Below are 23,529 nucleotides of genomic sequence, written 5' to 3'. Positions count from 1 at the left end.
AGGTAATTCTGTTGTGTTAATTGTGTGTGCTAATTTAGATATTGCTGGCATCTGAAGGGTTAAGTCCACTACACTCCACCCTGAAAAACTCCCAGTTTAGGGGCTGTGTTAGGAAATGTAGCCACTGGAAATTACAGGTCTGCTGCTCCCAGCAGCCTGGGCAGGGGCTGAGCCCCTTGGGAGGACAAGGAGGAGGAAGAGGAGGAGGAGGAGGCCCTGGGGGTGTCGGCGAAACCCATCACCTCCAGAGCCCTAACTGAGAGCCGGGAGGATTTGAATCACTCCTGATAACCATTGCAATTCTGTCCACAACCTCTTTTATTCCTATTTCTCATCAGCTACAGCAGAGCCTTCCCTCTTTGTCGGGGCTGCCCCATGGCTTGACCGGCCGTGAACCCCCAGCTCTGCTCCCCACCGAGGGGAACCCCTCCGGAGCAAAGAGGCTTTGAGGTTCGTTTTGATCTTACAAATACTTGGCCCTGTCCCAAAAGCGGGAGCGTGATGCGGCAGCCACGTAACAGCAGGGCGGGATTGCATCAGCTCCTCCGGGCTCCCCTCTTCGGAACCGGCTGGGGGGGTCTCGCCTTGCTTGGGAAGGTGGGAGCTGCTCCGTCCTGTCTTGCACCTTGATGTGCTGGCCTCGGCCACAGGGAAAAAAAGAAAAAGCTTAGGCTGTGATTAATACAGTCAAAGAAGGGAAAGTTTGGCTCTTTAAATACCTTCTTTGCTGTAAATTATAAATGATGAACAAAGGAGCCCCTCTTCATCATTACAGCTGCAGTAGGTTTCAGGTGTACCAGGGAGAGATGTATAAAAACCCTTTTAAATACAAGTAAAATATTAAAAAGCTGGTTTTCATGTCAGTCCCCCACTGCCCTCTCCGGACTTTGGTGGTGATGGGGAAATGAGGCAGTTTTAGGCCACCCCAGACTGGAACAAAAGGGATGGTTCGGTTCAGGGCGGGGAGTGGGTGGGCGAGCAGATGCTGGAACCAGCCAAGCTCTCTCCCTCCAGGTGAATCAGATGGGAATATTGAGCTATTGCTTAGCAAAAGCCTTAATAATTGCCTTAATAATGAGTATTTGAATAAGGAATTCCACTCCTAAGGATAAAGGTTATTTATTAAAAAGGAAATTTGTCAGACAACCCAAGCTGTGAAACAATGACTTCTGAAGAACAGACCAACTCTTGTTTGTTCCCTTTTTGCAGTAATAAAGCCTCGCTTTTAAGTCGGGCTTAAGAGCAGGAGAGCGCTTGGCACCCCAGCCCTCGGGTGCTTTTCCCGGTGGCCGTCGAAAGGACCGACTCCTTGAAGTCTGCTGCTAAAATTAGGGCCAGGTCTGAGCCTCCTGCTCTGCTAATTACAGGTCTGGGAGATCAGTGGGTTGGGGGCATGCTACGAAACCGGCTTCGCCCGTGTTTCAGAATGGCTGGGTGGAGCTGTTTGATGGGATTTATGAGGTTTTGAGTTGACAGCCCTAGAGAAGGGTAAATCAAGGGTTTGGGGCTCAGGCGGTACCCAGAAACCTCATCAAATGTGTTCCTTCCCCCTACGATGCAGAAATAATCCCATTTATGCAACCCTCAGTCCCGGCACTCGGCACTGCACGCATCGCCTGAGCTCGGGGTGGGAGCCGGCATGCTGACCCTCGCTGTGGTGGGGCAGCCCTGGGGACTTGGTCCCCCGCTCGGTCTGCCCCAGAGACCCCAGCCCCACTCGTGCACCGTCCTCAGCATCAGCCAGCTCCTCCTGAAGGGGATGCCTGCGTGGTACCCGCATCACCGCAGGCTCTCGGGATTTGGGGGGGATTATGACCCCCCTGTGGGTGTAAGCCCCCAATCTGAGGCAGCCCCTCTTTGCTGGGCAGCTCTTTCCTTGATATCACGGAACATTATTCCCAGCAGTTCCCGTATCACGGTGCTGTTCCTGCCTGTGCTGCCTGGACCAGAGACGTGGCTTTTCGAGCGAGCTGCCCGTGCCACAGCAATGCATCTTGCAGGTAGGGTGATGGCATCATGGATTTGGGGGGTTTTGTCGGTGCACCAAGTTTGTAATGCCGGGGTGTTGCTCCAGCCCGTCCCCCTCCTCCCTGCTGGAGAGGAGGCAGCAGAACAAGACCCGATGGGTTTTGCATCTTCTGGTAATTAGCAGGTAGCATGAAACATCCCGGGATGCCTTTGCACGGAGCGAGCAGCCGGACAGGGCTCTGGCCTCAGTGTTCCCTGTGGATGGAATCTCCCTCAGCCTTAAGCTCCCCAACCCGGGGGGTCTCGGGGTCCTGCAAAGCCACCAGACCCGGTCGGAGTTAAACACAGAAATTTGGCTTCCGAGGTGGAAGGGAGCTGGAGGTTTTGGGCTGCTCAGGGACGGGGATTTCTCTCTGTACACGAGGTGACTGATCTCTCCTGCTTTTCTTCCTCCCCCTCCCCGCGCACAACCAGGCTGGATCAGGGAATGCGCGTAGGTGTCCTGCCAAAGTCACGCCAGCTTCGTTAGGATAATTTGCCAGCAGAAAAATCCACAGGTAAGCGTTAAACACTCTGAACCCAGGAACAAAGCCCTGCCTGCTGGGAAATGAGGCTGAATTTCTTCCTCTTCCCCTTCCCCTCGTCTGGTGTCTTTAATTCAGCCCCTGAATTGTGAGCCCTCGTCCCCGAGACGTGGCTTGGGGGTTTGCTCCAGCCTTTCCCTGGTGCGTGTGGTGGAGCTGGAGTATCTGCAGAGTCCGGAGCCGGGCCAAGCCGTGCCCTCGGTGATTTCCCGCTTACGTTATGTCCTCCCCCACCAAAAAAAAAACCCTGCTGCCTCCCCATCCCCTCCACACCTTCATTTTTCTGGCTTATTAGCTCAGTGAGCTTAATCATGAGCCACCGATGGCTTTCTATCATCTCAGAGCTGGAAAAACAAAGGGAATGGGAGGTTTCCATCAGCCCAGGCATGATGGGGAGCAGCTGCCGCAGGGGTGGCCCCCCCCGGGGGTGTAGCCTCTTCTCTGGAGCATCCTCAAAGGGAAAAACCTCAGACTCCTGGGGGAGCTCGGTGCCTGACCCTGGAGAACGCAGGGCCCATGGAGGTGATGAAAGGACCACACGGGAAGTGGGGAAACAGCTCCCGGCGTGGGAACGTGGCCGGGGAGCGGGAACCCCCCCGGGGAAGCTGCAGCTCGAACTATGGCAGCGGAGGGGGATGAGGTTTGACTGTGCTCTGGCTGGGCTCCCTGCTCCAAGCGTGAGCAAAGCTAGCAGCGAGGGAATGGTTTTGTTTTCTCAATGGGCCAAGTAGCTGCTGGAGACCTGGATCTGTGGTTGTGCCCAAAGGTGCAGCTTATTCCAGGGGCACCCACCGGGAAAGCACTTGGATGGGGAGAAAACACCCGTGTTTTCCCCTCCAGAGGCGCTTCCCCGAGGGATGTCGGTGAGAATCACGGGTTGCCGTCGGGTTTAACTCCCATCTCTGCCAAAAGTAGGGCAGGAGGACGAGGCCCAGGGCCAGCGAGCAGGTCAGGGGCGGCTGCTCATTCCCCCGCAAGGGTCTTTGCCCACCTCTCAGCTCGGTTCTCCTGCAAATTCAGTTGGAATGAAATGATTCGGTACCGGGGAAGCCAACCAAGTTAGTCTTCTCCTATAAAGGCTGAACGAGCTGCAGTGGATGCGGAGGACGACCCTGGCTCTGCGTGCTGGTGCTAACGAACCCACGGGGTCGCTCAGGATGGGGCAAAGAGCAGGAGCCTTCCCCCTGTCTGCCGGTGCATCCCGTAAGGACCACGAGCATCCCTGGGCTCACCCATCCCCGTGTCCTCCCTGTTCCCCTCAACCGCCTGCAGCGGGGCCAAGCCTCCACGGACAGGATTTGGGCCAGGAGGCAGCGATCCTTCCCCCATCCCGCAGCTCCCACGGGTGGCCGGGAGCAAAGCGATGCTGGAGAAAGCAGGGAGCTGCTGCCCACGGGGCTCAGCCCAAGTGTCCCCACTCCCCGGGGTGTCCTTTCCCCCCACCCAGCACCCCGGTGGGCGCCTGCCCGGCGGCCTCGGCCGCACCATCTGCAAAGTTATTAAGTCCCCGCGGCAGCCGAGGGATTACGGCCGCCGATTAGAGCTTAAGACAAGAGTGACCTTGATTTGGAGCGTCCGAGGGCTTACAGAGCTGGGGGGAGTGCAGGGGAAAACCATCGCGGGGGGTGCAGGGTGCTGCGGGGGTCCTCGGTGCTGGGGCAGCACAGTTGGGACCCCCAGGGCTGGGGTGGGGGGGGGGTTGCACAGATAAAATGGTGGGTGCTGGCTGTGTTGCCACCCAGAGCTGCGGGGGCCTTCGGGGTGGGGGGGGGAACAGAACGCAGCCAGGGTTGGGGTGCGAGGGGCTGGGGGAGGGTGGGCATGCTGCCAGGGGCCTCTTCACGGGTGGGTGCACGCTCCAGCATGAGCACGCTTTTTGGTGCACGCTTGCACGTTTTTTTTGCTGCATGCTTGCTGGCGGGTGCACGCTTTTTAGCACACGCTTACCAGTGCGTGCTCGCCCGTGTCCGCACTCTTGGTGCACCCTTGCCAGTGGGTGCACGCTTGCTGGTGCACGCTTAACCGTGGCTGCGCTCTTGGTGCACGCTTTGCAGTGGGTGCACGCTCGCTGGTGCGTGTTTGCAAGTGGGTGCACGCTCGCTGGTGGGTGCACGCTTGCTGCTGGGTGCATGCTTTGTCGTGCACACTTGCTGGTGGGTGCACACAGCTGGGGGCTGCCTGCCAGTGGGTGCACCCCCCCCCTTCCACCCCCCCCCCGCCCCGTAGCTCCCGCCGCCGCTACCCACCGGGGGTTTGGTCCCCGGGGCAGGTGGGGGGGGGGGGGGCACACCGGAACGGAGTGTGCAAAGGGGGTGGGGGGGGGGCTGCATGCACCGATACAGCCGTGCACCGGGAGGAGGGGGGGTGGTGCAGGAGCCGTGCCCCGGTACCGGCCGTGCACGGAGGGGCTGAGCACCCCCGGGTGCAGGATCCGTGCACCGGGAGCGCAGCAGGTGTCCCCGCCCCCACCTCCTGCCCGGTTGCTCGGCGATTCCTCGCAGCCCCAGCCGCCTCCCGGGCCGTCCAGTCCGTCCGTCCGCCGGGCTTCCCCCGCCGCACCGGGACCGGCGGGGGTGGGACCCACCTCAGCCCTCCGCCTGCGTTGCCCCTTTAAGGCGCGGCCGGCGGGGCGGAGCTGTCACGTGGTGACCCTTAGCCGAGCGCTTCCTGCGAGCGCGGCGGAAGTGACGTCGGGGCGGCCGCCGGGATGGCGGCACCGAAGGTGAAGCAGGACATGGCTCCGCCGGGCGGGTACGGGCCCATCGACTACAAACGGCACCTCCCGCGCCGCGGCATCTCAGGTGGGCGGCGGACGGCGAGCGGAGCCGGGACGGGCCCGGGAGGCTCCGCGGGGGAGGCCCGGCCCGGCCCCTGCCCCTACTCCCCCCCTCCCCGGTGTCTCCGGTTCTCCGGTGCCGCCCCTCACCCGTCCCCCCCCCCCCCGCAGGTTACGGCCTCTTCGCGCTCGGCATCGGCAGCCTCTTGCTGGGCTACTACACCATCGTCAAGTGGAACCGGGAGCGCAGGTGCCGACCCCCCCCCCCCGCCCCGGGGCTCCCCCCCGGTCCCTCCCCGGGACTCTCCCCCGCCCCCGGTTCTCCCGTTTCATTCCCCCCCGCGATCCGCCTCCTCCGCGTCCCCTGTCCGTGACTCACCCTGCTCTCCCACCCGGGGGCTCACCGGTTCTGGCACCCCGGGATTCCCCCCCCCCCAGTGCTCCCCTGAAGCCCGGGACCCCCCCACCCCGGTGCCCCGCTGAGCTCTGACCCCCCCCCCCCCCCCCCTCCCCGGTTCCGGTGCAGGCGGCTGCTCATCGAGGACCTGGAGGCGCGGATCGCCCTGATGCCGCTGCTGCAGGCAGAGTCGGACCGCAGGTAACGGGAGGGGGGACAGACGGACAGACGGACACCCACCGGGCATCACGTCCCCACGCGTGGGGGCTCAGCCTTCCCCCCCCCCCCCCCCCGCCTTGCAGAACTCTCCGCCTGCTGCGGCAGAACCTGGACGAAGAGGCCAAAATCATGAAGGATGTTCCCGGCTGGAAGGTTTGTGACTCTCAGGTGCTGCCCGGGGGGGGCCATGCCGGACGTTGCCCCTCGGTTTATCCCCGTCCTGGTGGGTTTGGGTCCGTGTCGGATCTCTTGGAAAGCTCCGATCGCCTGGGTTTGAAGAAGCTCCCCCCCAGGAGCCAGCAGCGGGGAGGGGGCTACACTGAGGAGTAAAAGCTGGTGTTGTCGTCGTCGTCCCCCCCCATCAGGGCTTAGAGCCGGGGGGGACACACACGCCGATCCCCCCTCCAGCGCTCTCTCCCCATCCAGGTCGGCGAGTCCCTGTTCCACACCAACCGCTGGGTCCCCCCGACGTTGGACGAGCTCTACTACCTGCGCCCCACCAGCGAGATGGACAACGAGAAGTTCGGGCTGCAGTACTACGTCTGACGCACCGGCACGGCACTGCCCGGCCTGCCGGCTTCCCCCGGCGCTGCGGGGCTGGGGGGGGACCGGCGCGGGGGCGGCTGTTGTCAGGTGCCGCCTGTTCCAGCATCTGTTATTAAAACCACTCGGATCCGCGGTGTCGGACACGGTGTCGTGCCTGTTCCTGTACGGTTCCGTATCCCCCGGTGGGCAGTGGGGTTGTTCCCGGGGCGCTTGTTGCTTTTTCCCTGCTCCTGCGTCTCCGGGGGTCCCGACTTTTGCTCCCCGGGGCTTCGGATCAGGGTGGGAGCTTGGGATGGACCACGAGAAGCGGCTGGTCGCTGCAGGGCTGAGCCGGGCCCTGTTCCAGCTGCCAAAAGTGCCGGAACGGGGCCGGGTACCCGCCTGTCCCCTGCGGTGGGGACTGGTCCCTCGGTGTCGCGGTTGGGGGGCTGGCAGGGGGGCGGGGGTCTGGGTTCGGGGTGGGGGGGGGCATTTTGGGGGTAGACTCTGAGCTCACCCTGTGGTCGCTGATGCCAGGGCAGGACAAAACCCACGGATTTGGGGTCTTTGACGTGTTCCTGTTGCTCCGGGGAGGGAAGGGGTTTCCCGGGGTCGCTGCGGGGTGCAGGCAGCTGCCCCCCCCTGCTGCCTGCGGGGGGGGGGGTGGGGGGTGTCACAGACCCGATTTGCCCGTGTGCCAGTCCACGGCGGCAGCACCGCCCGCGGGAGGGGGGGGGGGGGGGGGGGGCGCGGGGCGGGCCCGGGGCCGGTGCGATGCTCCCGGGGGGGGGCCGGGCGGGGCGGGGGCAGCCGGAGCCGCCTCCCCCGGGCGGCACCGAGAAGCGCCGGGGTTTTTGGGGGGGGGGGGGGGGGGGGGTTGCGGGGGGTCGAGCCGCCGCCGTTCCCGCAGGGCTTCGCCGTCCCGCTGCCCGGTATGAGCTCCGCCACCGGCGCCGGCCGGGAGCCGCCCCGGTACCTCAGGTGAGTCCCGGCCAGCCCCCCCGGACCCCCCCAGGACCACGCGTTGAGAGAACCGGGAGCCCCGAGGGGGAGCTGGGGTCCCGCCGCGCCTGTGCCCCGCACCGGGGCTGCCGGGGTTTGCCTCCGGAACGGCCGGGACCCCCCCAGCCGGTGCCTTGCCCCCCCCCCCCCCCCCCCCCCGCCACCACCGGCTCACCCTGGGCTGGTCCCCGCTGCCCGCAGGGACGTGGCCGGTGCCGGGTCCCCGTGGGACGTGGTGGGGACCCCGGGAGGGTCCTGGGGGTTCCCGCGACCCCGGAGGAGCGGTGGGACCCCCCCCCCCCCCCCCCGCCGCTGACCCGGGACCCCCCCCCTCGGATCTGCTGGGAAGCTCCCGGGCTCCTCCGGGCAGGGACACGGCGTCTCCGGTCCCCACGCGTGTCCCCCCGGGACAGTCGGTCCCCCGGGGCAATCCCACCCCGGGCTTCTCGCACCCCCCGAGCCGCGGGGGCGTGGGGGGGGGGGTTGGTACCCAAATAGCCTCGGTTGCCAGAGCAACTGCATCCCGGGTCTCCATGGCTGCGGCAGGGATGTCTCCGGCAGACGCGTCCCCAGCGCGGGGAGCGGAGCTGGGGGGTCCCACGGGGTGGGGGGGGGACACCCCAATCCCGAGCAGGGCTGGTGCCTCCTGTGTACCCCCCCGCCCCAGCTTGCACCCCGGTGGGGGTGGTCCCATAGCCGAGCTGTGCCGGGGAGGGACGAGCGGTGGGCACGGAGCTGGGATGTGGAGCCGGGATGCAGAGGGGGGGACACGGAGCTGGGGTGCGGAGCTGGGGTGCAGAGCCCGGGGTGCGGGAGGGGGCACAGGAGGGACCCCCTCGAGCCCCTCAGCCCCTCTCCCTCCCGCTCCCCATAAGGTCTCTGCCCCGCCAGCACAGCAGCAGCCCCGGCCATCCACCATCCCCTCTGGGAGAAACCAGTAACTGGGTTGAACTGGGTCAGACTGGGCTTTGCTGGCTCTGCCCTGGGCGCTGAGGGGGACAGGAGCCCCATTTCCCCCCCCTCCACCGCATCCCCAGGCCCTATAGCAAAGCCAAACTGCAAAGCCCGGGGAGGGCTGGTAGCGAACGTGCACCCCGGAGCATTTTGGGGAGGGGGGGACACACTGCTCCCTGGGTGGGCAGCGAGCCAGCACCCAGGGAGCTCCGTGCTGTGTCCCCCCCCCTGCCCGGGGACGATGCCAGGACAGTGGGAGCCAGCCCGGGCCGGGGCCCAGGTTTCCCTGCCAGCAGTGATTACGGGCAATGTTCTCCCCTGGAGCAGACGTGGGGAATTTTGTCAGAGCCGAAACGCGCCTTTTGTTGGGTGACCGACAACACAGCTGCGCTGGGGCCCGCTCGGCTCTGCCAGCCTTGGCATGGCAAGGGGGGGGGGACCCGGGGCTGGATTTGGCCCTTTTTCCCCTTTATTTGCCCCCAGGATCCTGCTGTGGGGCTGGGGCCGGGCTGGGACTCACTAGAGGGCACCAAAGGATTGGGGACTGGGATGGGATGGGGATGGATGGGATGGGAAAAGATGGGATGGGGCAGGATGAGGTTTTTCTGGGGATCTGCCAGGATGGCCAGGGCACAGGGCTCTTGTGGGATCAGCCAGGACATGCAGGGGCCGGGGGGGGTGTCCATGGGATCAGCCAGGCCAGCCAGAGGACGTGGGGTCAATGGCATCTGTCGGCACGGCCAGGGGATGGGGTCTGTAAGATCTTTGGGAATCTGCCAGAGTGACAAGGGCATGGCAGGTCTGTGCCCAGACGTGGGGGACGTGTCCCCCAGACACCAGGGGATGTGGCCGGTCCATGGGGTCAGCCTGGACGGTGCGGGGCCACCCCACGGGCAGGGACCCAGCAGGACCCCGGCCCAGTAACCCCTCCAGTTCCCGGGGCCGGTAGCACCACACCATTCCTGCACGTGGCAGTGGGCCAGCGGGTCCCCTTCCCTGCGGCTGGGACCTGGCGAGGTGTGAGTGTGCACCCCCAAACCGGGAGCATGGCCCAGTTGCCCCCACAGGGCTGTGAATTTTCATCCCCGGGCTGCCAGGATCCCGACTCCGGCCTCTCCCCGGAGCCAGATTTCACCGTCCCTTCCATAACAAGCGCGGCGGCACGCTGGAGCCGGCACACGCTGTTCCCATCCGCGGCGCAGGTGAGCCAACAGATGTGAGCAATTATTGTCCAATTTGGAGGCTCCCCGGTCCTGCCAACTTCTGGGCTCGGCAGCGAAGGAACAACCGCAGCATTGTTTGACTTTATATAACAGCCCGATCCCCACGAGCCGGGGGACGCTGCCAGGCCCCTGCCTCGCCTGAAATACAGCCCCCACCCCGCAGTGCCGGGCCCCCGAATGTGCCAGCCGTGCACGTCCCCGGCCCCCAGCCGCTGGCCGTGCCCACCCCCAGCCCTGCAAGCCCCCAGCCCGCTCGCCCGGTGCCCCCGAGCATCCCTTGCCCCGCACCCTGGGGACGGAGCGGGGTCCCGAGGGGCTTGGTGCTGGGGGTGGGGGGGACATGTCCCCATCCTCACTGCTGTCTGCTCCCCCCCACCCCCCAGCAAGGCGGAGGCAGAGGCCATCGAGAAGGAGCTGCTGGAGGATTACCGGTTTGGGCGGCAGCAGCTGATCGAGATCTGGGGACATGCCTGTGCTGTGGCCGTGACCAAGGTGAGGCGGCCAGTGGGGCCGGGGACACCCCGCCGGGGCCGGGGGCTTCGCTGCCGGCTGCTTTCCCACCCTCGTCCTGTCCCCCTGCGTGGCTTTTCCCACCCCCGGCTGCGGTTTCCCTCCTGCCCCAGACCAAGGCATGGGGACAGGGGACAGCCAGGGCTTGTGGCAGATCCGAGCGGGAAGCGATGCTCTGGCCGTGCCAAGGCTGCAGCCTCTCCCTGGGTGGGTTTGGGGTTTTTCTGGGGGTTTTTTTTGCATTCCTCAGCCACCCTTCATTATTTCCCCTGGGGTGAATCGGTCTCACCTGGGGCCGTGGGTTACACCGTCCACGGGAGGGGGATGCTCAGCCCTTCCCGGGGTGTTGGCACTGTCGGGCACCGGCTGCCCTTGCCCTGTGTGGGCAGGAGGGTGCTGGGGGGGGATCCCCGGCGCTCCCCGTGCCCTGGCAGTGCTCTCCTGTTGCTGGGAGCCCTGGGCGCTCGTGCTGGATGTGAGGAGGGTGAGGAGGAGGAGGAGAAGGCAGCAGCCGGGCTCTGGGCAGCGCGAGCGGAGGTGCAGCATCAAGGGCAGCTTTGTGCCTCGGAGGCCGGCGAGCTCCGCGCCCGCCTGTCTCAGCTTTTCCGTTGGAGGTGTCTGGACCGTGCTCTGCCATCCCCTTCCCTAAGGGCAGAGGAGTTGTCTGAGGAGGGGAGATATTTGGGTGTTGGAGCCTCTCTGGATCCCGGGGCTGCCTCGGGGCTGGTCCTGGTCCCATGGCACGGGGCTGCCCACCCCTCCAGGGACCTCCATATCGCAGCATCCCTGGCTCCAGCGCCAGCCCCAGCTGGGGAGAGCGGAGCTGAGCATTCTCCTCATGGGGCCGAGCATCCTCCTCTTCCTCACGGGGCTGAGCTAGGGAGAGCATCCACGGACCCCAGCTCAGGCATCCCACCCCCCACCCAGCCAGGGTCCCCAGCATCGTCCCCTCCCGGCACGTCCCCGGGAGCCACAAGGCAGCTGGCAGCGTGGCGGGTTCTGGGGCAGGGCCAGGGCCAGGCAAGCGCGGCTTTGTCCAGCGCCCCGGCGGCTGCGAGCAGGCCGTGCCGCTCGGGTCTCTGGTGGTTGGATGGGACCAGGAGCCAGGCTCCGTGAGCAGGAAAAAATCCGTCAATGGATAAACAGAGCCTCCTTTTGCAGGCTGCTGGTATGTGGAGCTCGCGGCCGCCTCCCTGCAGGCTGGCGGGGAGCCCCGTCCCGCCGCGGGCATCGTCCCTCTCCTGGGCATCATCCTCAACCCACCTTGGGCATCTTCATCCCACTGTGGGAGCTGTCGGCATCCAACCGTGGGCGTCGTCCGCATCCCACCGTGGGAACCATCTGCATCCCACCATGGGCATCATCCGCATCCCACTACGGGCCCTCTTCTGCCCTGGGTGCCATCCAAGTCCTGCCACGTGTGCCATCCTCATCCCGCTTTGGGCATTGTCTCCATCCCACCACGCACCGCGCTGCCCACCCAGCAGCACATCCCCACCGTGGGTCCGTTTGCCCCTCGAGCCCTGTCCCTGGCACTGGGTGCCATCCCCAGGGCCGACCTGGGGGGGACGGGGCTCGGCGGTGCCCCGACGTCCCCATCTCCTCTCGGCAGGCCTTCCCGCTGCCGTCCCTGCCGCGGAAGCAGCCCACGGTGCTGGTGGTGTGCGGCCCGGCGCAGAATGGGGCCATCGGGCTGGTGTGTGCCCGGCACCTGCGGATCTTTGTAGGTATCTTCCTCCCCTCCTCCTCCTCCTCCTCCTCTTTATCCCCGAGCGGTGCCGGGCTCCAACGCCGCATCCCCGCTCTCCACCGTGCAGGACTACGAGCCCACCATCTTCTACCCCAAACGCTCCCCGGACCCCCTGTACCGGGATTTCACGACGCAGTGTGAGAAGATGGACATCCCCTTCCTCTCCTACCTCCCCACCGAGGTAAGCCCCCCTGGAGCCGCTGCCGCCGCGCTCACCGGCTGACGTGGTTGAGTTTATTATTCTTTTTTTATTCCTTCCCCCCCCCCGTCCCGCTCCCGCCCCCGGCTCTGCTGGGAGCCCGGGGATGCCATGAAATCCAGCGGCGGCTGCCGCGGCCCCGCCAGCCACCGGCTCTGTTGTTGTTGGAAGCGCCGGGCTCAGCGAGAGGAATGTGACCCGAAAACGTTGCCCTGGCCGAGGCTGCGCGTCTCGGCGTGCCGGGTTCTGCCCCGCCATCGGGGCCTTGTGTCCCCCCCCCGCCTGCCTCGGCTGGGATGGGGAGGGGGGGGCATTTTTTTGGCACTAGCTGCTGGGGGAGCCTATTTATGCAGGAAGACGGGATCCCTGCGTGGGGCTCGGTGCCTGTCCCATGGAGGGGGTGGCCAGGGGACACCCCCCCCACCGTGTCCCGTTTCCCCCCCCCCACAAGGTGCAGCTGATCAACGATGCCTACAACGCCGTGGTGGACGCCGTGCTGGGAGCCGAAGCGGAGGCGGCCGAGGGGAGGGAGCCCTGTGCCGCCATCCTGGCCACCCTGAAGCATGTCCGCATCCCCATCGTCAGCCTGGATGTGCCCTCAGGTCCGGCACTGTGCTCAGCACCCCCTTCCTGGGCAGGATGGGATCCCCCCCCCCCAGTCCGGTGTTCCCCATAGCCCGGGCTTGTCACTCTGCCCACCGTGGCATCACCCTGGGCTCAGTGCCTGGGTGGCCGGGGAGCCCCCGCGGTGCCCTCCCAGGGTGGGGGCAGCCCTGGGGAGCCCCCACTTTGCCCCCCGCCCCCCCAAGCCTGGCAGCATCCCCGCCAGGAGCCAGGGCTGGCGGCCGCTCTCTGTGGATGCGTTCAGGGCATCCACGATAAATAACAAACTCCCTGAACTGAGACATGATGTAATTTGAAAACACCCGGGTGTCTGGTGGCCAGGCCTGGAATTGCCATCACCCCCCCCCCGCCGCTGCGTCCCCCCCCCTCTGCCGCAGGAGCAAACAGGAGCCCTCGGCACGGCCGCCGGTGAATCCCCACCAAGAAAAACCCCACACGGTGCCAGGACGCGGCCAGAGCCGCACAGGGCGGCAATACCGGTGGGGGGGACACACGCACCCCCTCCTCCCTGTGCCCTCCCCATCTCCATCACCCCAGAGCATCCTCCACCGGCGCACCAGCTCGGAGCTGCCTGCAGCACCGCGTCCCCTGGGGTCACCCCCTGACCCTCTCCCCGTGGTTTTTTTTTTTGCCGTCGCAGGGTGGGACGTGGAGGCCGGGAGCAGCGGTGGGATCAGCCCCGATGTCCTGGTGTCGCTGTCGGCGCCCAAGCAGTGTGCCCGTCGCTTTTTGGGCCGCCAGCACTTCGTGGCCGGTCGATTCCTTCCCTACGATGTGCAGAAGAAGTTTGAGCTCAACCCACCCAAGTACCCCGGCACCGAGTGCGTGGTGGCCCTGTGAGCCCCCCCCCGGGAATAAAGCGCTTGGTGGCTCTTCCTTGGGGTCGGTGTCTTCCTGGGGACACGGGGCGAGGGGACGGTGGTCTCCCGGCAGGGTTTGGGCTGGGGGATTGTGCCGGGACTTGACCCCCACACTCCACCCATGCCAGGGGACTCGGCCCCCTGCACTGCTCAACCCCCCCATGCTGCATCCCCTGGGACCTGTCACCAACCTGCTTTTGGGGACAGACCCGGCGTGACCTCCTCTATCACCCACCCCACGGGGACGTGGGCAACTGCCAGGGTCCCGTGGGTGGCTGTGGGGTCCCCGGTGCTGCCACGTCCCCCCATAGCCTGAAACCCTCAAATGTGCCGGGGAAGGGCTGCAGGAGCAGCCCCCTCGTTATGGGGTGTTTAATTAACAGGGAGGGCAGTGACAAGTCACCGCTGGGGACCGTCCCCACCTGTCCCAGCAGAGAGGGTGTTCTTGACCCTGCAAGAGCGCCGGGAGCTACTCCCCCCCCCCCCCCGCCGGGGAGCTCCGTGCAGCCGGAGTTTTGGGGAATGCAGGGAATGTGCCGGGATTTCTGCCGGCCGGGCTGCGGGAGGGGGCTGTGGTCCCCAACTGTGGGCGGCTGCAGTTTGGGGGTGACCCTGAGGGGGGGTCCCCACCCCATCACCCGCCCCCACCCGCCATCACACACCAGCACCACTGGGCGCTTTGCATCCTGCAGCCCCGGGGGGCAGTCGGGGCCATGGGTGCACCGAGCTCTGCCCGGCCTCAGCTCCAGCTCGGCATCGGGACACGGGCGGCTCTGGCACACCCACGTGAGCCAGGTCACGGCGCGGGCGCCCACCGGCCCCCGCCAGCGCGCCGTGCCCCAAGGCGACGGGTGCCAAGGGAGTGCTGGCACCCCGACCCCGACCGCAGGAGCGCCGAGGCCGGGCTCGCTCGGCTTTTTCCCTTCCCTCCCCTCCACATTCCCAAGCGCATCCAATTTTAGCAGCTCTGCAAAAACAAACCCTCGAGTTTCCCGGGCTGGAGCGGCGAGCGGCAGCGTGCGGCCGGCTCGCTGGGGAGGGCTCCTTCCCGCTTCCCTCTTGACACCGATCCAGCCCCGGCAGAGCCGACGGCCCCGAGTGCCAGGAGCCGATTGCTGCTGTCTGCCGGCGCGAGGGGGAAAGGCCTCATATATAGACCCACGGTGCCGCCACGCTCGCAGACGCCGGCCGACCTGCCGCCGCGTGGGCAGCCATGGGGGAGCTGGCACTGGCCCTCCTGGCTCTCGCCGCCCTGCACGGTGCCGGGGCGTCAGGTAAGGCCGGGTTTGCCGTCTAACCGTGGCACGGAGAACCCATCCGTGCCGCCCTCCCGGGGGCTGGCGGCGGCGATACGGGGCAGGATGGGGATGGGGCTGAGCGCTCGCCAGATGTGCGCCGGGGTCAGATGTGCGCCGGGGCCAGATGTGCGCCGGGGCCAGATGTGTGCCAGGGTCAGAGGTGCGCCAGGGTCGTGGCCGTGGCCGGGAGCGGTGCCCCTGGCATGGGATGGTGGGAGGATGCATTGGCGAGGCGCAGGGCAGCTTTGCCCTCCCTGTGGCCATGTCACCCGAGGGACGGGGACGTGTCCTGCGCTGTGTCCCTGCCTGCTCCGGCGCTGGATGGCTGAGCACCTGCGGGAAGCCCTGGCTGGCTCGGCAACGCCAGCTGCTCCACGGGGCTTTTGCCTCCCGGTGCTGAGCCCCCTCCAGCCCCGTGGGGGTCTCTGCAAGGTGCCAAGGGCAGCGTCCGTGCCAGACTGAGCCAGGAACGTCCCTGGTCTGGGGACAAAATTCATCCACCTGCAGAACAGGGGCTGCGAGGGGGCCGGCTGTCCCCCAGCTCCCTGCCACCTGGGGAAGGGAGAGGAGGTGGCAGGGTCAAGTCTCCACTTTGCCGTGGGATTGCTGCTGGTGGAGGGATGGTACCCACTGCATGCCCGTGGGGTATTCACGGTGGTGTCTTTAGTGTTCGGCAGCGTCCTGTCCAGTGCCTGTCAGTGTCAGGCACCAGGGGCCAGGTTTCTCTCCAGGGACCAGATTTCTTTCCAGGGACCTGCTCCCCGCATCCATCCCCTCCAGCACGGCTGAACCCTCCCGTCTCAGCGCCCCGGATCACCCGCACGAGGGGCAGGCAGGGCTGCCCTTAGAGACCCCGGCTCACCGGGGTACATTCCAGTGGGACGTGGCCAGCCGGGCTCGGTGGGAGCTGCCGGGGGGACACCCTCCACCTGGGATGCACGGCGAGCCCCGCTGCACTGGGCACTGCCACGGCAGCGGCTCCGCTTGCCGGCTGCGGTTTTACAGCCCGATATCCTGCTGCCTCCCAGTTTGGCTGGTGGGGCTCGGTGTGACGCCAGGTTCGTGCCGTGGCCTCGGCATGGCGGGGGCGTGCGTGGGCACCCTGGCTCGTCTCCCCATCCCATATCACCCCTGGGGCCGAGCTCACCCCAGGGCAGCCGGGAGCTCGCAGGCAGCATTTCCCCGGTGTGCAGCCTGTGGACACGGCGTGGGCCCCGGCGTGGCCGGAATCACCACACGGCACCAGCCTCGGCTGCCCCTCGGTCCATCCCTGGCCAGCCAGGAGGCTGCAGCCTGTCCTCGGCCACCTCGGGTGGTGACACCACCAGCCTGGTCCCGTGGAGCTGGTAAATCCTGCCCTGAGCCCCTCGCCCGGCTGATGATGTGGGGCTGGGGGGGCTCAGGGTGGGGGGGGGTCCCCATCCCCGCTGGGACACGGAATGTCCCAGCGCTGGCTGAGCTTTCCTTTGGTGCCCGCAGCTTGGCAAGGGACCAGTTGGGCACCACTGGGTGCCCTGGGGAGAGGGTGCCCCGGTGCCGGGTGCTCTCACCCTGTGCTTCCCCCAGAGCCCCTGGAGAACGACTCGGAGCCGGGCAAGAGCGGCGCGGCGGGGAAGCCCTGGAAAGCAGCTCCCAGCCTGGCAGACCTCGACCTGGACACGGCAGGTACGGCTGTCCCTGAGCCCCCCCGTGTCATCGGGTCCTGCAGTTGGGACACCCCAAAGGGGCTGCACGGGGCAATGCCCACCATGCCAGCCCGGAGGTGCCATCTCCCCCCGTGGCAGTGACCCTCGCAGCAGGGACGTGGTGTCCACCCTGCGCTCCCCAAAGCTCCGCATCCCTCGGTGCCCTCCACCCCCACGTGCTTTCAACCGTTCGTCCTTCGTCCGTGCAGCCCTCGATGTCCCCAAGCTGTCCCCAGCCCCGGAGACACCCCGGGGTGCTCAGGGACCGCAGGGCTGCTCCCCACCCGCACGCTCAGGGCTCGCTCCGTCCCAGGCAGAGGAGCCGAGTGGACGTCCTGGTTCAACATCGACCACCCCGGGGGGGACGGGGACTACGAGAGCCTGGAGGCCATTCGCTTCTACTACCGTGGACGCGTCTGCGAGCGGCCGGTGGCCATCCAGGCCCGCACCACCGAGTGGGAGCTGCCCGAGGACGTGGGCGAGGTGGTGCACGTCAGCCCCAAGAAGGGTTTTTGCTGCATCAACAAGGAGCAGCCGCAGGGCAAGACCTGCTCCAACTATCACATCCGATTCCTCTGCCCGCTGGGTGAGTGCCCGTCCCCGCTGCATCCCACCCCCCCCGGACCCCGCTGGCATGTCGAGGGGGGGGCCATACCCATTGCTTGCTCATCATCCCCCCGCTGCCGCATCCCACCGGGTGCTGCCGGAGCTGCGGCTACACCAGACCCACCCTCTCTAGCAGTCACCCCTCGGGTGCATCGTCCCGGGGGCAACGTGCCCCTTACAGAGCTGGGTGCGAGCGCTGGGTTCCCAGTTAATGCCATTGTCCCCCCACCCCCAGAGCACATCTACTGGTCGCACTGGTCCTCCTGGAGCCCCTGCTCGCGCAGCGCCTGCGGCAGCAGCGGCACCCAGACCCGCACCCGCCGATGCGTCAACGCCCGGCTGGTGGCCGCGCTCAAGGAGGTCAAGTGCAAGGGCAAAGCCGTGGAGCGACGGCCGTGCAGCGCCGGCCCCTGCCCAGGTAGGGACCCCGGCATCCCTGCCGGCACCCACTTGCCCCCCGGCCACCACTCGCTGCCTGGTGCCGGTCACCTCCGGCTCCTCTCCCGGTCCCCGTTGCCAGCGGCACGAGGGGTCCCAAGGGGCCGTCGGCGTGCAGCGGCTGCCCCCCGCACCGACGCGGCAGCTCCGCGGGCGAAGCAGCCTTCGCCTGCGCATCGTCAGCTTAATTGCAATAACAGAGGCCGTGTTGGTAAAAATAGCTTGGCAGGGGTGCGCGGGGGTGAGCCGGGGCTGGCCGGGCACGGGTGACTGGATGGAGCCTCCCCGGCTGGGGACCCCGTCATGTCCCCGTAGTGCGGGACCACCCCGGGCTGGGGGCTGGGGTGGAGCGGGGTGCCCGATCCCTGCCCGGCGTCTCCCCCGCAGAGCCGGCATGGATGGAGTGGGGGACCTGGGGCCCCTGTTCTCGCAGCTGCGGCAGCGCCGGGACGCGTGTCCGGCGCCGGAGCTGCAAGAAAGCCAAGAAGGTGCCGTGCGCCGGCCGTCCCACCGAGGTGCAGAAATGTCCCCCCTCGCCCTGCCCAGGTACCTGCCCTCGGGGACGCGGGAACCCCCTCCCCGGTGTCCCCCCCCCCCGAGCCGTGTGGCCCCACCGCCGGCCACGGCCACGGGGTCTGAGCGCCGTGCCACCCCGCAGCCTGCCCTGAGCGCACGCTGCAGGGCACCGTCGTGTCCGCCACCGGCGCGGCACTGCCCGATGCCCGCATCTACCTGGAGGGCCGCCCGCCGGTGCTGCTGGCCCGCAGCGATGCCGACGGGCGCTTCGCCGCGGCGGGGCTGTGCGAGGGCACCGCCGCCAACGTCAGCGCCCACCGTGAGGGCTTCGCCCCGGGACTGGCACCCATCGTCTCCAACGGCTCCGGCGTGGCGGTGGCGAACGTGACGCTGCGGAGACTGGGTGAGCATCGCGGCACGGGCCGAGCCGTGCACCCCTCGAGGGATTTCCACGAAGGATGCGTGGGGAGGGGGGGGAGCGATCCGGAGGGGGGGCGGCCACGGCTCGTTGCACCCTCTGCCGCCTTCCTCCCCTGCAGAGAAACCCTACATGGTGCTGCACCCCAAGGCGAAGGTGCGGGTGGCCGGGCAGGAGGTGACCTTCTGCTGCAAAGCCTCGGGCACCCCCGTGCCCAAGAAATACTACTGGTGAGCAGGGTCCCGGTGGCAGAAAGCCACGGCTGGGGACGGTGGGGAAAGGCAGCGCCGGCCACATCCCCGCTGAGCCCGTCCGATGTCCCCACAGGTACCACAACGGGACGCTGCTGGAGAGGAAGGTGCACCGGTATGGCAGCCAGCTGGTGCTGCGGGGGCTGGCGCCGGAGCAGGCTGGCACCTACCACTGCAAAGCCAGCACTGAGGCGGGCGCCATCAAATCGGCGCCGGCGCAGCTCACCGTGCTGGGTGAGAACGGGATGGGCTTCGTTAGCGGCAGCATCGTGCCGGGATGGGGTGTGCGGTGGGGAGGGTGACCCTAACCGCCTGTCTCCCCTCGTTCCCCCCAGCCCAAGGCCAGCAGAGCTGCAAGCCGGAGCCTGAGCCGAGCCTCGTGGAGCTGCCCAGCGAGTGCCCGCAGGATGCCGCCGGCTCCCGCTACTACAACGTGGGTCGCTGCGCGCCCACCCTGTGCGCCGGCGGCCCGGCCGACCGGTCGGCGTGCGGAGCGGACACGGGGCGCTGCTGCGGGGTGCGGAGGATGGAGATGCGGGAGATCCCCTGTGCCGGCTTCGTGCTGCCCGTCAAGGTGGTGGCCGAGTGCGGTTGCGGACCCTGCACCCAGCCCCGCATCCTGGTGCAGGGACGGGTGACGGCGGCCGACACCGGCGAGCCCCTGCGCTTCGGGCAGATCTTCCTGGGTGGGAGGAAGGTCGGCTTCACCGGCTACAAGGGCTCCTTCACCATCGAGGTGCCGCCGGACACGCAGCGCTTGGTGGTTCGCTTCGTGGACCGGCAGCAGAGGTTGGTGGATGCCGTCAAGGTCCTGCCCTTCAACCGCCGTGGCGGTGCCGTCTACCAGGAGGTCAAGATGCTGCGGAAGAAGGAGCCGGTGGATCTGGACGGCAGCCGGAGCAACGCCATCCCGCTGGGGGAGGCGAGCGGCCAGGAGCCCATCGGGGAGCTTGTCCTTCCCGCCGGCGTCTTCCTCCGTCCCTCTGGGGAGGTCTTCAGGGGCACGGTCAAAGCCAGCGTCACCTTCCTGGACCCCAGGGACATGGCAACAGCCAGCGCCGCCTCCAGTGACCTCAGCTTTGCCAACGCCGAGGGGGAGATCGTTCCCTTGCGGACCTACGGCATGTTCGCCGTGGATTTTCTGGAAGGGGAGAGCGGCGCGGCGCTGCAGACGGGGCCGGTGGAGGTGCGGATGGATGCGGGGCAGGTCCGGATGCCGGAGCACCTGCAGAAGATGAAGTTGTGGTCCTTGAACCCTGAGACCGGCTTGTGGGAGGAGGAGGGCGTCCTCCGGCCGGCCGGGGGGAGCCGGGGAAAGAGGGAGGAGAGGACCTTCTTGGTGGGGAACCTGGAGATCCGGGAGCGGCGTCTTTTCAACCTGGACGTGCCGGAGGACCGCCGCTGCTTCGTCAAGGTCAGAGCTTACAGCAATGAGAAGTTCAACCCCTACGAGCAATTGGAAGGGGTGGTCATCAGCCTCATCAACCTGGAGCCCCAGCCCGGCTATCCCGCCAACCCCCGGGCGTGGGGTCGCTTCGACAGCGTGGTGACAGGTCCCAACGGAGCCTGCCTGCCCGCTTTCTGTGACGGCCAGCGCCCCGACGCCTACTCGGCGTATGTCACTGCCACGCTGGGTGGGGAGGAGCTGGAAGCCGTGGCCTCCAGCCCCAAGCTCAACCCCAATGCCATCGGGGTGTCCCAGCCCTACCTGGGCAAGCTGGGCTACCGTCGGTTGGACCACGATGACCCCGACTTGAAGAAGACGGCTTTCCAAATCAACGTGGCCAAGCCCGACCCCAACAACGTTGACGAGACCAACGGTCCCATCTACCCTTACCGCAGCCTCGAGGAGTGCGAGGAGGCGCCCGTCAGCGCCAACCACCTCCGCTTCTACCGCGTGGAGGTGGACAAGTACGAGTACAATGTGGTGCCCTTCAAGGAGAGCGACCTGACCTCCTGGACCGGCGACTACCTCTCGTGGTGGCCCAACCCTCAGGAGTTCAGGGCTTGTTTCATCAAGGTGCAGATTGAGGGGCCGCAGGAGTACATGGTGAGGTCCCGTAACGTGGGGGGCAGCCACCCCCGCACCCGGGGGCAGCTCTATGGGCTGCGTGACACCCGCAGCGTGCGGGATACGCTGTTGGAGAACACCTCAGGTGCCTGCGTGGAGTTTAAGTGCAGCGGGATGCTCTTCGACCAGAGCCTGGTGGATCGCACCTTGGTCTCCATCGTCCCCCAAGGCAGCTGCCACCGCACGGCCGTCAACAGCCTCCTCCGGGACTACCTGAGCCGTCACCCGCCCGTGGCAGACAACAACCACACGGCCGCCTTCACCATGCTGGCACCGGTCGACCCGTTGGGTCACAACTACGGCATCTACACGGTGACGGACCAGAACCCGCGGTTGGCCAAGGAGATCGCCATCGGCCGTTGCTTCGACGGCACCTCCGACGGCTTCTCGCGGGAGATGAAGGCGGATGCGGGTACGGCCGTCACCTTCACCTGCCCAGGAGCGGCCGCCGGGGCGGGAGAGCTTCTTCCAGCGCTTGCTGACGGCCCCGGCCGAGGTGCTGGCCGAGATCCGGCGGGAGATGGGGGCCGGTGAGATGCGCCGGGCTCCCCCCGAGGTGATGGACTTCGCCTCCGGCGCCCGAGCCCCGGGCCCCACGGCCACCCGCCGGACCCCCAGCAGCCGCCGGAGGATGGGCCGGATCCGGGGGCAGCCGTGAGTGCCACAGCCCCCCCCACGCCCCCTCCCCGGCTCAGCTCTGCCCTCCCTTTCCCCGTCGCTTTTACCCGCGCTCATTTATAACGACCAAGGGGGGGGGACGCACGCACGGGACACGTGAAGTGGGACCCTCCCGCCGTGCCCCCCAGGGACAGTGGGGCAGGGGACCACTGGGACGCGGGGAGGGGGGGGTGACAGCGGGCAGCCCCCGCCGGCCTCGTCAGCCCCCCCCGGTGCTGCCCCTGCCCTCGCCCCCAGCCCCGCGCGGGGCAGCTCTTGGTGCTCAGCCCCGGGGACCGCGGTGCCGGTGGTGCCGGCAGCGGGGCCGCGGCCCCACGGGGGTTATTTAAATAAAAAAGAATAAAAGAGGGGGTGGAAGCAAATAGGGGAAGGGGCTGGGATGGGAAGGGGTCCCCTGCCCGGCGCTCCGTCCCGTGCCCAGCGGCAGGGCTCCCGTGTGCCTGTGCCGGGGCCAGCGTTGGCTGAGGGTGCCGGGAGCTGGGAGCACCCGCTGCATCCCTGCCCTGTACCCCACAAGGAAACATGGGGTTTCTTTGGGGGAAAAAGCCGAAGGATGTGCAGAAAAAGCCCTCCCTGCGCTCTCTGCCCCGGCACGGTGCGGTGCCAGCAATGTGGCCTCGGTGCCAGCTCTCCGGCTGCGGTGCCAGCTCTCTGGCCGGGTGCGGGGGCTCGGCGGTGGGCAGCGTGCCTGGGATGCTGAGCTCAGTCCCCGCGCTCTTCATCCGAGCTCAGCACAGAGCCCGGCCGGGCCTGATCCTGCACCCATCCTGCTGCCACCAACCCGGCTATTTTGCCCTTGGGGATCGTTTTGCCCCAACTACCTTTATCGCAGGCAAAAAAAAAAAAACCAAAACGGGCATTTCTTAACCCCCCTCCCCAGCACAGGGAACACCCCTCAACTCCTGGGGTGCGCCGGGGCCAGGAAAGCGAGCGAGAGGCGATGGCAGGATGCGACCCAGTGGCAGCGGTGCCGGCACGCGCCGAGGGCACGTGCGGATTTGTACATTATTTATTACAAAATATAAGGTTGTGTGTACACCCGCCTGGCTGCTGGGCTTCTCCGGGGGTGCCCAGACCCGTGTTCCCCCCCCCCCAACTCCTGCCCCATCGCCTCCCGCCCTGCACGGTAGCACCGTCCCGGCGGCTCCTGTTTGCCTTGGGCCCGGTTCAGCCGGCTGGCGGCGGTGCGGGGGGAACCGCGCCAGCTCCCCGTGGCCGGGGGACGTGGCAGCTGGGGGGGGGGGGACGGGACACATCCATCCAGCCCCTCAGCCCCCTCGGCACAGGGACGCGCCCGGCACAGGAGCTGGGCACCCACTGGGTGACCCCAGCCAGGGTGAAGGGCAGCGAGTCCGTTTTTGACGTCTGTCTGTCCCCCCTGGCTTGCGGTACTGGGTGGGTTTCGCAGGCATCCCCCCCCTGCACCCCATCCCACCCGTGGCTCCCGGTGGATGCTGTAATGGAACAGGCTGCATTTACGGGGCCAAACCCCCCCTCTGCTCCCGGGACAACGTTTCCCTTTTACAACATGGTTTGGCCGTGACGCGGCATTTTTTCACCCTTATACTGGCTGCGGCCGCTTGCGAGATCAAATGGGACACGGGGCACCCGGGGGGGCGTGGGGGGGGGGGAACGTTTGCCAAACCCCAACCCCTCTTCTCATCCCGCCTGGAAGAGAACCCACCGACGCCGGCACGTTGGGTGGGCGACGCCGCGGCACAGCACGGGAGGAGGCGCTGGAAATGATGGGACCCCCATCGCGGGGCTCCCACCCCCCCAAAAAACCTGGGTGCTGCCCGTCCCTGGGTGCTGGGAGCTGCCGCATCGGGAGCCGCGTCCGTCTTCGCGGGGGAAGGCCGGCGGATGCTCCCCCACGGGCACCGCTGGCGGCAGTGCCGGGGGGCCGGGGGGGGAATGCCAGCGGGCAGGATTGTTTTCCACCATCTGGTTGGCTTGGTCGGAGGCAGCTGCGCAGGC

At 67.2% G+C, this 23,529-nt stretch overlaps 3 protein-coding genes and 1 long non-coding RNA gene across 4 annotated transcripts; all 4 read left to right on the top strand.

The window, feature by feature from the left end:
• The first annotated feature begins 1,339 nt into the window (after window positions 1-1,339).
• Window positions 1,340-3,800, top strand: LOC128148601 (uncharacterized). The gene is made up of 3 exons (XR_008237336.1): window positions 1,340-2,000; window positions 2,443-2,525; window positions 2,895-3,800. It is a non-coding gene; the product is annotated as an uncharacterized LOC128148601 (long non-coding RNA).
• A 1,406-nt stretch (window positions 3,801-5,206) lies between these two features.
• NDUFA13 (NADH:ubiquinone oxidoreductase subunit A13) lies at window positions 5,207-6,636 on the top strand. Its single transcript, XM_052802606.1, has 5 exons — window positions 5,207-5,353; window positions 5,500-5,578; window positions 5,855-5,926; window positions 6,028-6,097; window positions 6,371-6,636. The coding sequence occupies exons 1-5, from the start codon at window positions 5,260-5,262 to the stop codon at window positions 6,488-6,490; spliced, it is 435 nt and encodes a 144-aa protein (XP_052658566.1). The 5' UTR covers window positions 5,207-5,259; the 3' UTR covers window positions 6,491-6,636.
• A 722-nt stretch (window positions 6,637-7,358) lies between these two features.
• YJEFN3 (YjeF N-terminal domain containing 3) lies at window positions 7,359-13,607 on the top strand. Its single transcript, XM_052801459.1, has 6 exons — window positions 7,359-7,450; window positions 10,032-10,140; window positions 11,771-11,881; window positions 11,976-12,089; window positions 12,559-12,709; window positions 13,372-13,607. The coding sequence occupies exons 1-6, from the start codon at window positions 7,404-7,406 to the stop codon at window positions 13,569-13,571; spliced, it is 732 nt and encodes a 243-aa protein (XP_052657419.1). The 5' UTR covers window positions 7,359-7,403; the 3' UTR covers window positions 13,572-13,607.
• Window positions 13,608-14,740: 1,133 nt separating this feature from the next.
• On the top strand, window positions 14,741-22,975 carry CILP2 (cartilage intermediate layer protein 2). The gene is given in 10 exon segments (XM_052801373.1): window positions 14,741-14,865; window positions 16,456-16,554; window positions 16,888-17,160; window positions 17,416-17,598; window positions 18,006-18,164; window positions 18,277-18,537; window positions 18,674-18,782; window positions 18,880-19,037; window positions 19,139-21,309; window positions 21,311-22,975. Coding segments are annotated over 10 exon segments (3,696 nt in total). The 5' UTR covers window positions 14,741-14,804; the 3' UTR covers window positions 21,533-22,975.
• Window positions 22,976-23,529: the final 554 nt, after the last annotated feature.

This window comes from Harpia harpyja, chromosome 11 (assembly GCF_026419915.1).
Source record: "Harpia harpyja isolate bHarHar1 chromosome 11, bHarHar1 primary haplotype, whole genome shotgun sequence".
NCBI lineage: Eukaryota > Metazoa > Chordata > Aves > Accipitriformes > Accipitridae > Harpia > Harpia harpyja.
The sequence above is the reverse complement of the archived record's forward strand: the minus strand, read 5'-3'. Positions and strand labels throughout refer to the sequence as shown.